General features: G+C 45.6%; 2 protein-coding genes across 2 annotated transcripts; one reads left to right on the top strand and one right to left on the bottom strand.

Moving 5' to 3' along the window:
• Nucleotides 1-2,488: 2,488 nt before the first annotated feature.
• Nucleotides 2,489-3,856, top strand: LOC136069918 (uncharacterized). The gene has a single exon (XM_065779036.1). The coding sequence runs from the start codon at nucleotides 2,489-2,491 to the stop codon at nucleotides 3,854-3,856; it is 1,368 nt and encodes a 455-aa protein (XP_065635108.1).
• Nucleotides 3,857-8,857: 5,001 nt separating this feature from the next.
• Nucleotides 8,858-11,178, bottom strand: LOC136069917 (uncharacterized). The gene is made up of 2 exons (XM_065779035.1): nucleotides 9,726-11,178; nucleotides 8,858-9,643 (listed from the first exon to the last, which is right to left on the bottom strand). Exons 1-2 carry the CDS (start codon nucleotides 10,215-10,217, stop codon nucleotides 8,858-8,860), a joined length of 1,278 nt encoding a protein of 425 aa, XP_065635107.1. The 5' UTR covers nucleotides 10,218-11,178.
• Between the last annotated feature and the right edge of the window lie 2,984 nt (nucleotides 11,179-14,162).

Raw genomic sequence — 14,162 nt, 5'->3', positions numbered from 1 at the left:
TCTTTCACTAAACGCTCATTTGTTATCATTGTTTAAATAACAATTTTCAGCATTTAAATAACATTATACGTATTTTCATACACTTTTTCGCTTACACATATTTCTAAAAAATATAAACAACGTTATTAGAATAACATTACCAAACATGCCCTAAGTCTTAGTTGTGGACATATATAAATGATGTAATTTAATCACATGTTAACAAAAATTTTGTAAATTATTTTACAGTGTGTTGGCAAACATGCTTGTGTATCCATAGAAGAACTGTATACTCACATTTCAGAAAACAAAAAACAAAAAACAAAAAAACAAAAAACAAAAAAACAAAAAACAAAAAAAAAAAAGTGATTTTATTTTGTTTTGCACATAACAGAAATCCGTGGTTATTTATTTTCATCAATTTATCAATTCCATTCATGTTTCGCTCAATCCTGCGTTACGTGGTACATTGAATGTGGACACTACTAAAGCATGCTCTCCTTTCCCTTTTTTTTATGGTCCGGTTAATGTATGTCCTAAGGATACACATTAACCTTTCTATTTTTGGAAATATTTTCTCAAAAATTGAAAAAATTGTCATTACTTTTTCAATTCTCGAAAAAACTTTTTTCAAAAATAGAAACTCACATTAGTAAAATATTTTATTTATTTATTTATTTATTATGATATTGATATGTATGTGAAAGGTTTGACTTATTTTTGTACTTCTTTTTTTTTTAATGAATTTCATTTTATTTTAATAAGATATTGTCATATCACCCATTAATTAAATAAAATGTGATAATTAAAACTCTCTATCACTTATCATTGTATATTTAAAATAAAATGACACGTCCGGTTAAAAATATATTAAAGGTAAGCTAAACCGTATGAGAAAATAATATTATTTCACAACTTCTTTTACAACTATAACATGTCATGAACTCAAGATTTATACATAATAAAATAATATTAATGGCAGCCTTGAGTGATAATAATGTCACTCAAATCATAATAAATCATATCAACCGTTACTAAAAATATAAGTAAAAAATATTAAAGATCCATTCATTTATTCTATAAAATTACTCCTTCATTAATTACTTCATTTTTCTTTTTGAGACATGATTCTATAGCTTTTTATTATATAATTGTGTAAATGAATTTCTTCTTTTATTTGGAAAAATGGGTAAATAAATTGCTATTAACAAGATTGGGATTGCATCTTGGTTGATAGGGTCGACTCCATCAAGCTGCTCATGCATGTCCTATCCCTTCAAATTTTCTCAACCCTTACATATGGATTTCACAATATTTAATGCACCCCAACTACTTTTCTCCTTTCAAATGTTGTTAATGTTTATTTATGATATGCCTTGTAACGCTGGTGGCTTTACTAGTAAAGGATCTTTCATTTCGTCGCTAAAATCAAGTATTACTTTCACCTTATTAATTGGTCAATTTGGAGCCTCATTCAAAAGCACTAAGGGTATGTTTGGTAAATTGTAATAGGTATTGTAATGTAATAATTATTTCTAAAGTTTAGCTATTCAGTAGTTTGGTTATAATTTTATTACTGATAATAGCCATTTATTGTGAATAATTATTCTTTAAAATGAGTAATAACTATTCGTCTCTAAAAAAATTATAGTAGTTGTGGGGGGAGAAAAACCCAGCCCAACTTATTGGGCCCGAGGCCCTGAATGAGGAACACTCTTCATCCGAGGAGATAAGGCCTTCAGTCGGAAGCCCACGCCAATGGGGGACGCCTGGGGATGAGCACGTATACCATCCGAGGAGATACTCATATGTCCGAGTAGTCATGCGTCCTCGGATCCGAAGAGGTTTGATCAAACACGAGTATGGGAGGTTCAAGTGATCTATTTGACAAGTGTCAAGGGGGAGAAGGACCTCGGACACACATAGAGATAACGACAACAGAGAAATATCAAGGAGGCATACTTCAACCACCGCATTTAATGCACTGCACCTACCTTCCTGGCCGCATTTATGTGGATAGGACCCCTGAACAGTGCTTTCTCAGCTACCGCCACTCGCATAAGGCTAAAAGTGGGGTGATGGGACATGTACTCAAGTGGGTGCCTGGATGACGAACAAATGGACGGAGGAGATGTAAGAAGGCAATGCTATATAAGGGAAGGGTACCTCTGATAGAGGGGGATCGAAAAACAGGAGAGAGAAAGGGTACCTTACATGGTTGTAGCTCCAGCAATTGTAACCCTTGATTATCAATGAACAACTTCTCTTCGGACAGAGTACTCATTAGTCCGAGAGCACATTAATTCAACTTCTCTCATTGGTGTTGCTGTTTAATACTGTAATTTTCATTATTTGCCTAGCCCTTTCGCCCACTCTCTACAAAATTTATTGTTTTGGGCTCAGAGGGTTCCAAATCCATACCTCCTTGGGCTTGGGCCGCAAAAACTGACCCTACAATTGGCGCCGTCTGTGGGAAGAGCTTGTGCAAGAGTGAAAACAACAGTTGATGATGGCGGGACAAGGTGAACAGCAAGCAGAATCCAGGGCATCCCAACACATGGACCATTTCGCCAACCTGGAGGGAAGGCAAAATCGTGAGGGTAGCGTACACACAGTGCGCCTTAGCCAGGGCCAATCGCAGAGCGGAAGTCACATGTCCCATGCAAAGGAGAACCGCGACTTGCAACTGGAAATAGAAAAACTAAAGAGAGAGCTGCGCCATGCAAAGAGGAAACGGGCTTCCTCGTATTCTGAGGATGATCTTGATGATGAGCGAGATGTCTCTTATCAGCACAAATCCAAAACACCAGCCAGCGAGTCCTACACTTGTGAGGAGGAATCCCATCGTAAGAGACAACGTAGAAGTCCATCACACGAGGACATGGAGAACGATGCCATGAACAGGGCTTTGAACCAGATATCTGAGTCGCCTTTCACGCGCAGGATAGAGGGGGCTAGACTCCCTCGGCGTTTTAACCAACCAACGTTCACCATCTATAATGGTAAGACTGACCCCGTGGAGCATGTGAGTCATTTTAACCAAAGGATGGCTGTCTACGCCAGAGACGAAGCCCTGATGTGCAAGGTTTTCCCTTCCAGTCTAGGGCCTGTGGCCATGAGGTGGTTTGACGGTTTGAAGGCAGGCTCCATCAACTCCTTCAAAGAACTCACTCAGGCATTCGGTTCCCGTTTTGTTACATGCCGAAGAGCGGTCAGACCTGTTTCTTCCCTGCTATCCTTATTCATGCGGGAAGGTGAATCCTTGAAGGCATACTCAGATAGGTACTGGGAAATGTTCAATGAGGTGGAAGGTAACAATGATGCAATGGCCCTCAGCACATTCAAGCTCGGCCTCCCTACTGATCACGGTTTGAGGGCGTCTCTATCTGGCAAACCGGTTGCAAACGTGCGTCAGTTAATGGACCGCATAGAGAAGTATAAGAGGGTTGAAGAAGATCAGCAGCAGGGCAAGGGAAAAGACAAGGTTATCTCTCAGGAGAGGAGGGATTCGCGGTCGGACCGCTACAATTACAATAAACCGCGAAGGGATTTTGCCGGGCAATTGGGATCGATGAATCCTCAGCCGGTCAACGCCGTGTTCAAAGAGCCAGTACACCAGGTCCTGGAAAAGATCAAGAATGAATCGTTCTTCAGGTGGCCGAATAAGATGATAGGAAACCCCGAGAAACGCAACTATAATCTCTACTGTCAGTACCATCAAGACCATGGGCACACCACGGAGGATTGTAGGAGCCTGTGGGATTACCTGGACCAACTGGTCCGCGATGGTAAATTGAAACACCTCCTGCACCCCTCCAGTGGCCGAGAGCAAACGGGATCGGGCCACGCAGAGATAACCTCCCAAAGCCGCCGCTAGGGACTATAAACGTCATCCTCGCTGCGCCAGGAAGAACAGGATCCTGGCCATTGAAAGTTATGTCGGTAGGTCGACCACCCGCAGGGGAGTCAAGCCGAGGGCCTAAGAGAACTAAGTCTGGCGCCCCGTTAGTCATAGGATTCTCGGACGAAGACATGATTGGCACTACCCAACCCCATGATGATGCACTAGTTATCACCCTCAGGATAGGAGGGTACGATGTAAAGAGGGTGATGGTGGACCAAGGCAGTGCTGTGGAGGTAATGTATCCAGACCTCTACAAAGGACTAGGCCTAAAGCCCCAGGACCTGACGCCGTACGATTCCCCCTCTTGAGCTTTGAAGGAAGGCCTGTCGTTCCGAAAGGCCGGATACGCTTACCAGTGCAGTCTGGCACCGAGGTGGTGGAGTTAGATTTCATAGTTGTGGATGCATATTCGCCCTACACGGCACTCGTGGGTAGGCCTTGGATCCACGCACTGGGGGCTGTGCCCTCCACTTTGCACCAAAAGGTCAAATATCCGTCAGAAGGGCAGATACGTGAGATCCGAGGGGACCAGTCTGTTGCTCGTCAGTGCTTGATAGTGCCATTCAGCGTAAGACCCCAGCCGAGTCCTCGGACGCAGCCGGGAGGGATTCATAGCAACTACAGTTTCGGGGATTGCCCTTTGAAGAGCCAAATGAAAGCGCCCAATGTGAGGATCTGACAAAAGTGGTCTTCGGAGATGATCCTGATAGGTTCTTTCAAGTCGGATCTCAGCTGCCACTTCAAGAGAAGGAAGAGCTGATAGAGTTCCTTAAGCGAAATCTCGATGTATTTGCCTGGAATCCCTACGAGGCCCCAGGGGTAGACCCGGAGTTTATATGCCACCACTTGAAGGTGAGTCCACTGATCACCCCAAGAAACAGCCCATTCGGCGCCCATCCAAGGAGCATGCTGATGCAATAAGAGACGAAGTAGCGAAACTCAAAGTGGCCGGGGCTATCAAAGAAGTTTTTTATCCCGAATGGCTGGCAAATACTGTGGTGGTGAAGAAGAAGAGTGGGAAATGGCGAGTATGCGTAGACTTCACGGATTTGAATAGGGCATGCCCCAAAGATCCGTTCCCAATGCCAAAGATAGACCAGCTGGTCGATGCCACTGTCGGCCACCCTCGGATGAGCTTCCTAGACGCCTTCCAAGGCTACCACCAGATACCATTGGCCCTAGAAGACCAGAAGAAGACCGCATTTGTCACCCCTATCGGCAACTACCACTATAAAGTAATGCCGTTTGGCTTGAAGAACGCGGGAGCTACCTACCAAAGGATGATGACGAGGATGTTCGAGCCACAGCTGGGCAAGAATATTGAAGTTTACATAGATGATATGGTGGTAAAGAGCAAATTTGTAGCCGAGCATGTGAAGGACCTTGAAAGTACCTTTGAGATCCTACGAAAGTACAAGCTACGATTGAATGCTTCTAAGTGCTCGTTTGGGGTAGGGTCCGGAAAATTTTTAGGATACATGGTCACGCATAGAGGAATCGAGGTCAACCCCGACCAGATAAAGGCCATCAATGATTTACGAGCTCCTCGGAATCCCAAGGAGGTTCAGAAGCTAACCGGGATGACCGCTGCCCTCAATCGGTTCATCTCTAGATCAGCAGACAGGTGCCGTCCTTTTTTCTCCCTACTCAACAAGTGGAAGGGGTTCGAATGGACTGAGGAATGTGCTTCTGCGTTTCAGCAACTCAAGGATTATCTGGCTCGGCCACCTATCATGTCCAGTCCTGAGCCTGACGAGGTACTGTTCGCCTACATCGCCGTAGCTCCCTATGCAGTAAGCCTGGTGTTGATACGATCGGATTCTGGCGTACAAAGGCCTGTTTATTACGTAAGCAAGTCGCTGCATGAGGCCGAGATTCGCTACCTGCCTCTGGAGAAGGCTATCCTAGCCGTAGTGCTGGGCACACGGAAGCTACCTCATTACTTCCAAGCCCACACGGTCATCGTTCTCACGCAGCTCCCACTCAAAACTATACTACGAAGTGCTAACTACACCGGTCGGATTGCCAAGTGGGGTACAATCTTAGGGGCTTTCGATATAAGATATATGCCCCGCACATCGGTCAAGGGGCAGGTCCTCGCAGATTTGGTGGCTGAGTTCACGGAGCCCAAGTTAGAAGAAGCAAGGCCCACATCGGACATGGATGAAAAATCAGTTGGCATGATCTCCCAACCGAATCCCTCCCATTGGGAAGTGTACGTTGATGGCGCGGCAAACCAAAGAGGATCTGGAGTGGGGCTGGTACTAATATCCCCCGAGAGAATCACCATCGAGAAGTCATTAAGGCTGGACTTCTCAGCAACGAATAATGAGGCGGAGTATGAGGCTCTACTGATGGGAATGACAATGGTCCGTAAAATGGGGGGAAAGTCCGTGGAATTGTTCTCGGACTCAAGATTGGTAGTAGGTCAAGTACAAGGCGAGTTCGAGGCAAAGGACGAAAGAATGCAGGGGTACCTGGGTCGCGTTAAACAGCTGCAGTCAGGGTTTGATTTTTTCAGCTTGCGGCACATCCCCCGGAGTGGCAACTCACATGCTGACTCCCTGGCCACGCTAGCCACCTCTTCGGCACAAAACCTGCCGAGGATCATCCTCGTCGAAGACTTGCGTAGGCCTACAGAGGCGGTGTCAGGGGCAGTCCAGGTTCACCAGGTCAGAGCTGGGCCGTGCTGGATGGACCCTCTAGTCAGATTTCTCAAAGAAGATGAATTGCCTGAAGACAGGGGAGAAGCTGATAAAATTCGAAGGAAGGCGACTAAGTTCTGGTTGTCCGAGGACCAGAAACTGTACAGACGCTCCTACTCGGGGCCATACTTGTTATGCATGCATCCCGAAGAAACTGAGACATTGCTAGAAGAGCTGCACGAAGGAATCTGTGGGAGCCACACTGGAGGCAGGTCCTTGGCTCACCGAGCCCTCACTCAAGGCTATTGGTGGCCCAACATGCAAAAGGAGGCACATGAATACGTTAAAAGGTGCGATCAATGTCAGCGCTTCGCCCCCAACATTCATCAGCCAGGGGGAAACCTTAATCCGCTATCTAGCCCATGGCCTTTTGCCCAATGGGGCTTGGATATCGTGGGACCCTTCCCCAAAGCTGTAGGAAACAAGAAGTACCTTCTGGTCGGAACAGATTACTTCACCAAGTGGGTCGAAGCTGAGCCCTTAGCCAATATCAGAGACGTTGATGTGCAAAAGTTCGTGTGGAAGAATATTGTCACCCGGTTCGGAGTTCCTCACACTCTCATCTCGGACAACGGCTTGCAGTTTGATAGCAGGGCATTCAGGAACTACTGCAGTGAGCTGGGAATCACGAACAGATACTCCACTCCAGCCTATCCCCAGGGTAATGGACAGGCAGAAGCCGTCAACAAGGTCATACTGAATGGCTTAAAGAAGAGATTAGATGACGCGAAGGGCAAATGGGTGGACGAACTCCCGCACGTACTCTGGGCTTACAGGACTACGCCTCGTAGGTCTACTGGGGAGACCCCCTTCTCAATGACCTATGGGGCTGAAGCTGTCATTCCTTTGGAGACTGGTTTCCCAACGATGAAAACAAGTTCATTCAGCCCGGCCGATAACGATGAGCAACTACAGATGGGCTTAGACCTGATTGAGGAAAGAAGGGAGAATGCAATGGTTCGGCTGGCACATTACCAGCAGAAACTCAGGCAAGGCTATGATGCTAACGTAAGGCTAAGGCCACTAGAGCCTGGCGATCTGGTGTTAAGGAAAGTTGTAGGCACCGCAAAGAACCCGGCTTGGGGAAAACTTGGACCCAATTGGGAAGGACCATATCGTATCACCTCAGGAGCAGGCATTGGGGCATATTTCTTAGAAGATCTAGATGGTCATGTAATACCGCGCCCGTGGAATGTAAATAACCTCAAGAGGTACTTTTATTGAATAAAAATTTTCTTCAACCGACGTGTCAACTCTCTGCGTAAGGTATTTTCTACAGTGTTTAAACTTAAATCCAATCATGCCTGTAGTCCTCGGACCAGATGATTTGGGTTAGTTAGCACTCCGTTACTTTTCTATAGTGTTTAAACTTAAATCCAATCATGCCTGTAGTCCTCGGACCAGATGATTTGGGTTAGTTAGCACTCAGTCACTTCTCTACAGTGTTTAAACTTAAATCCAATCATGCCTGTAGTCCTCGGACCAGATGATTTGGGTTAGTTAGCACTCAGTCACTTCTCTACAGTGTTTAAACTTAAATCCAATCATGCCTGTAGTCCTCGGACCAGATGATTTGGGTTAGTTAGCACTCAGTCACTTCTCTACAGTGTTTAAACTTAAATCCAATCATGCCTGTAGTCCTCGGACCAGATGATTTGGGTTAGTTAGCACTCCGTTACTTTTCTATAGTGTTTAAACTTAAATCCAATCATGCCTGTAGTCCTCGGACCAGATGATTTGGGTTAGTTAGCACTCAGTCGCTTCTCTACAGTGTTAGCACTCAGTGACTTTTCTAGTGTTAAACTTAAATCCCGCCACGCCTGTAGTCCTCGGACCAGGTGATTAGGATTGGTCAGCACTCTAAGATCCCTACTTGCGTTTAAGCTGATTCTAATTTATGAATGTTTTCCTTCGCTATGTTTAATTAGAAACCTAGGGGTAATAACCTACGTCTTGTTTGGAAGGGAGTGCGAAACTCGCGTATGCTTTTATTCTAAACACTGCTCATCAACAGCTCTTATTCGGCCTATCCTTTTTCAGCATTAGTTCTTATTACTCACACCGCCAGTACGATGCATTAGTCAGATTACTTACATTATTGTTGTGTCACAATTGGAATGTATGATTGTATGAACGCCAACAGTAAATAATAAAGCATGTACAAAAGACATCAAGGATAAATAGGGGGTCATTCCATTTAAGAAAGGAAAAAGTACAATATCTTAAACAGAAAACAAAAATACAAATGCAAAAGGAAAACCCTATGTGTCTACTCTTTTGCGGGAGGAAGCACGGGGTCAGCAGCTTGGCCTGTCTGAGCAGAGGCTTTAGGAGGTCTTTTTCTCTCCGCCGGACCCTTGGTCTTTTCCTTTGGCTGTATCAGCAGGCTGATCTTTGGCGCCTGGCTGACCAGTTTCCTTACCTGCCCCAAGGGTGGACGGAGGAGCCTGGCTGGTCTGGCTTGGCCGAGAAGCATCATGAGGCGGGGAGCAGAGGACTCGTCCACTGGGATCTCTCGGATATCATTTTCGTAGTAGACGCTCCCAGGTAACCTCAGGAGGGAGTCCGAGGGCACTCCAGCTGCGTCTAAGGCTTTCTCCCAGGTTTTGTCGCAGTACTCGCGACAAACTGAAGCAAACTGCTCAGTGAGCTGCTGTGCTGTCTCATCTGCCCCCAGCTGGTACGCCGCCTTCTTCTCGGCTTCAATTGATTCCTTGGCCAATTGAACCTTTTGCTCGGCTGCTTTGGCGTTCTCTCTAGCTTTCTGCAGCTCAGCCCTGAGGCCTTTTACCAGCTCTCGTTCGGTGGCTAAATTGACCTCTGTGGCATTCAGCTGTTTTCGCTGCTCCTCGGCTTGTTTTTCAGCGTTTTTAAGCCCGGCGTCAAGGCTCTTATTCTGGGAGATCACCTCTTTGAGCTCCTCAGACACCTTAGAATGCTCCTCTTTCAGCCTCCCAAGGGATGCCTCCGCCTCAAGCCAGGACTGGTTTGCTGCTTGGGCCTTGACCCAGGAGTCCTTGCTCAAACCCTCAGCCACGTAGACTTGCTGAGTAACCTACACGACAACACTTTCAATGTTAAAAAGAGAAACAAAACCAATTAGGTATAAAACTTCAACTCATAAGTGGCGCACTCACCATGGCTAGGTCCCTCTTAAGGGACATGAAGAGCTCCTGCGGGTTGAAGCGCCTGTAGGACTCCATGTCGTGGGGGAGGAGGAGTGGTTGCTGCAAGGCCTCGGCGACATAGCCTGCCCTCCCTCCATCATAATTCCTGAGGGAAGTGTCCCACAGGATTGGAGCGCCATCCAGCTCCAATCTGGGGGACCAGATTCGCGGTCCTCCCCCTCGGCGGACGTCTGCCACGAAAACCTCTTCTCGACTTTCGACAGACTGGGCCCTGTGTGCTCGGTTGTCCACCTTCTGCTGCTTAGCCCCTTTGTCTAGCGGCACTTGTTTTTCTCCGACCTCAGAGTGTTGTCTCTTCTTCTTCAAGTCTGGATTGGGCTTCAGACTTGGGTCGGGAACCTGCGCAGGCGCTGGAGGCAGTGTCACCGTTACTTTTGATGTTCCAGCCCCTTTCTGCTCGGGCTTTTTCCCCCTACCTTTCATCAAACTCCTCAAGTCCATGTTGTCGTCCGAGGAGCTTTCAGAAACGGTAGCTAACAAATTAAGTTGAACGCCGGAGTGCTTGTCGGAACCCTCCTCGGCGTCCGAAACCTCTATCACTCGAACGTCTCCTGAATCCTCGCCCTCAAACTTGAATCTATCAATCTGCTCCTCTAGCGAGGAGGTGGAAGAGCCAACCCCTTCGCCTTCAGCTGCCTGTACGAGAGGGACTTGCTGGAGTGGTTGGACGAGAGGAGGTATAGCTTGGGGTCGTGGGTGTGGTACGGGTTCTAGATCATACGGAGCCAAAAAACCCTTCCAACCAACGTCAATACGAGCAAGGCGATGGTCCCCCTGAACAATTGCGTTGCCGACCGGTTGGTAACCCTTTGGATATCCTGTGTAGCCCAGAATCAGGGGTGCTGATCGGAGCTGTCCGTCTTCGCTCACGAAAATCTCAGATCTCAACAGGAAGTTGAGGGCGGCGACGTTCGTAAGGCTTAGCCGAGGAGATACGTGGTTTTTATCTGTTTCAAGGCACAGCAGAGCTATGTTAGGGACTCAAAAACAGTGTCACAAAGGAAACCGAAAACGATTAAAATACAAGGACTCTAAGCCTATGGTTAGTGTGCCTAAATCTAGCATGGCCCACCTGGCTTTCCACGCTTAGTCGGGCAGTGATGGCCGTCATGCCATGCACCCGAGACGATCACATAGTCGTCTTTCATCCCTTTGTTGGATTTGGGGAGGCAAGAAATGAGCCTGACCACGTCCGACCGGGATTTTAAGTAGTACCCCGCGTCTTGCTGGCTGTGGCATTCGTACAGATGCACTACATCGAGCCAGGTGAGGCCCAATCCTAGGTGGAGGTTAAGGTGTTCAATGGCCCCTAGAATCCTAAACATGTTGGGCGCGCACTGCCAGGGAGTGATCCTATGGTTTCGGAGATAGCTAGTAGTAATGGGACCCATGGGGATGGTCATCCCCCTTCTTTGAAGGCGATAAGAGGAATAACTACTTCTCCCGTCTCCCGGTCCGTTAGAATTTTTTCTGGGGGCAGTACCTCACACCCACGTTGGGGGGAATGTGGTACGTGGACCTAAATGCTTCTAAACGCTCAGGGGTATCCACCATGTATTCGAGTTTTCCCATGATGCTCAGTTGACACTGATGGCCGAAGAGAAAATTAAAAGATTTGGTGAACGATGACTCACCGGGATTAAATCGGAGAGAGGATTTCAGGCTTGTGGGAAGGTTTTTGATGGCTCTCAGGAAGCCTGAAAGCAGCGATTGGGAGTTTTGGACGGAGCGGTGCGTCTGTTCTCTCTGGAGCGTCTGAAGATTCGCGAAGTGAAGAAGAAATAATGTCCTCTGAAGCTTTATACGGGGTCAAACGAGGGTCAGGGGCACTCCCGCCCAAATTTCGAAGAACAACCTCAGCCGTTGGATCATTTAATCACCGTTGGATAGGAAGGGCGAAGCGTCACCTGGTGCAATTAATGAGGCGCCTGGGGAATAAGGAAGCCGCAGCGACATTAATGAAGCAGCAGTGCCTATACTTATACACGTGTCAATTCAAGTTTGCCTGTTTACAAGCTTTTGCCCCAGGGGAAGTCAAAATCCTACTTTTTCTCTTCGGATGCGTACGAAAAACTACAATTTTGAGGGGCTAATGTGGGGGAGAAAAACCCAGCCCAACTTATTGGGCCCGAGGCCCTGAATGAGGAACACTCTTCATCCGAGGAGATAAGGCCTTCAGTCGGAAGCCCACGCCAATGGGGGACGCCTGGGGATGAGCACGTATACCATCCGAGGAGATACTCATATGTCCGAGTAGTCATGCGTCCTCGGATCCGAAGAGGTTTGATCAAACACGAGTATGGGAGGTTCAAGTGATCTATTTGACAAGTGTCAAGGGGGAGAAGGACCTCGGACACACATAGAGATAACGACAACAGAGAAATATCAAGGAGGCATACTTCAACCACCGCATTTAATGCACTGCACCTACCTTCCTGGCCGCATTTATGTGGATAGGACCCCTGAACAGTGCTTTCTCAGCTACCGCCACTCGCATAAGGCTAAAAGTGGGGTGATGGGACATGTACTCAAGTGGGTGCCTGGATGACGAACAAATGGACGGAGGAGATGTAAGAAGGCAATGCTATATAAGGGAAGGGTACCTCTGATAGAGGGGGATCGAAAAACAGGAGAGAGAAAGGGTACCTTACATGGTTGTAGCTCCAGCAATTGTAACCCTTGATTATCAATGAACAACTTCTCTTCGGACAGAGTACTCATTAGTCCGAGAGCACATTAATTCAACTTCTCTCATTGGTGTTGCTGTTTAATACTGTAATTTTCATTATTTGCCTAGCCCTTTCGCCCACTCTCTACAAAATTTATTGTTTTGGGCTCAGAGGGTTCCAAATCCATACCTCCTTGGGCTTGGGCCGCAAAAACTGACCCTACAATAAGTTTTTATATTAAAATAAATAGAAATTATTTACATGAGCTGATATGAATGAGCAAACTAAACAAAACTCAACAATAAATACTGTGAAAAAGAAATGAAACCTAGAGCTCTTACTACTTCTCTATGTCTTGAAATGCGATGATATTGAGATTCTTTAATGTAATTTGACTTCTCTAGTTTTAGACTAGGAAGTACGGACATAGACACAAATACTGATACATGTACGACATGATGACACATGCAATTTTTAAAAAATTATAATATAAAATGGTCAGTACTAACATGGGTACCATATCCTAAATAAAATATCCATGCTTTCTAGGTTTTAGACTACACAAAAAGTGAACTTTTTAAACAAAAGCATTAGACTTTTTTTTTTTTCCTTTTTTTTTCCTTTTTTTGGGCATGAACGCTGTATTGTGGTATACTCCTATTTTTTAAGGCCTTAAAGGGGAAAAGAATCGAACTACTTGGGCCCACTTTATAAATTTCTTTGAATTAGCTCCCTTAAGCCCAACCCAATAGTAAACAATTTATTTCAGGCTTTTTAGCCCATAGTTGCCCCTATGAGCCGAAATAGAAGTTGAGAGCGGGGGGTGGTTAATTAGTCGGTAACACAGTCTTACGGATCATTCTTTTGGGCCTTCACAATTGGAAAGACTTTTTGTTTGTCGCAACTCCACAATCTATTTATTTTCCTCAGGGGCCTAAGTCCCTCGCAATATTGTGAGTTACAACATGCATGTGCACACAGATTCAGAAAGAAAAAGCTGCAGAACCAAAAACTTCACACATCTGAAACACTAGCTCATGATACCATAATTAACACACCAATTACAAATACTAAGCATGAAATTAATTCTACATAATAACAACAACAAAAATTCCATTCCTGAATTAAATTTCCTCCAGAGAGGTAGAACCTGCACGACCACTTAGACAGTATGTTGGTTGTTAATTACCAAGCCATGGTGGCATTCACATCTAGGGAAGTTGGATCCATAGCGATTTGGCCGCTGCTGGTATCACCATTATCATCATCACCGGTGGCATTGACACCGGAAGTAGTTTCACCATTTTAATCTATCTCTACTAGGCTCAATTTGCACAATTAATTCCTGAATTATCTACCTACCTTTTAGGCCCAATCCTAAATTCTTAACCCAAATTATTTCAGGCTTTTAAGACTTTAAGCCCATTTTTTTTAACTATCCTTAAGCCGTTAAGTCTATGAGCCCAAAGTAGAACTTGAGCGTAGGGCTAGTCTTACACTTTTACTAACAGATCATGCTTCTGATCCCAGGTATTGGGAAAGACCTTATATTTGTTCCAAGAAAAATAAAAAAGAGGCAAACCTGAAACCTCCCTTAATTTATATATAGATATATTTTTTGCTTGAATAAAAATTTTATTGCCAACCAAAAAAACAAAACAAAAGAAACCTCGCTTTATATATAAGGGTAAACTAATGATGTCAATGAATAATTAAT

This window comes from Quercus suber, unplaced genomic scaffold (genome assembly GCF_002906115.3).
Source record: "Quercus suber isolate HL8 unplaced genomic scaffold, Cork oak 2.0 scaffold_197, whole genome shotgun sequence".
Lineage (NCBI taxonomy): Eukaryota > Viridiplantae > Streptophyta > Magnoliopsida > Fagales > Fagaceae > Quercus > Quercus suber.
This window is presented reverse-complemented; position numbering and strand designations above follow the sequence as displayed.

Coding starts and splice junctions, on each gene's coding strand:
- LOC136069918 (XM_065779036.1), top strand. CDS start 2,489: ATGGCGGGACAAGGTGAACAGCAAGCAGAATCCAGGGCATCCCAACAC.
- LOC136069917 (XM_065779035.1), bottom strand. CDS start 10,217: ATGGACTTGAGGAGTTTGATGAAAGGTAGGGGGAAAAAGCCCGAGCAG. Junction 9,644..9,725: donor TTAAGAGGGACCTAGCCATG/GTGAGTGCGCCA, acceptor GTTGTCGTGTAG/GTTACTCAGCAAGTCTACGT.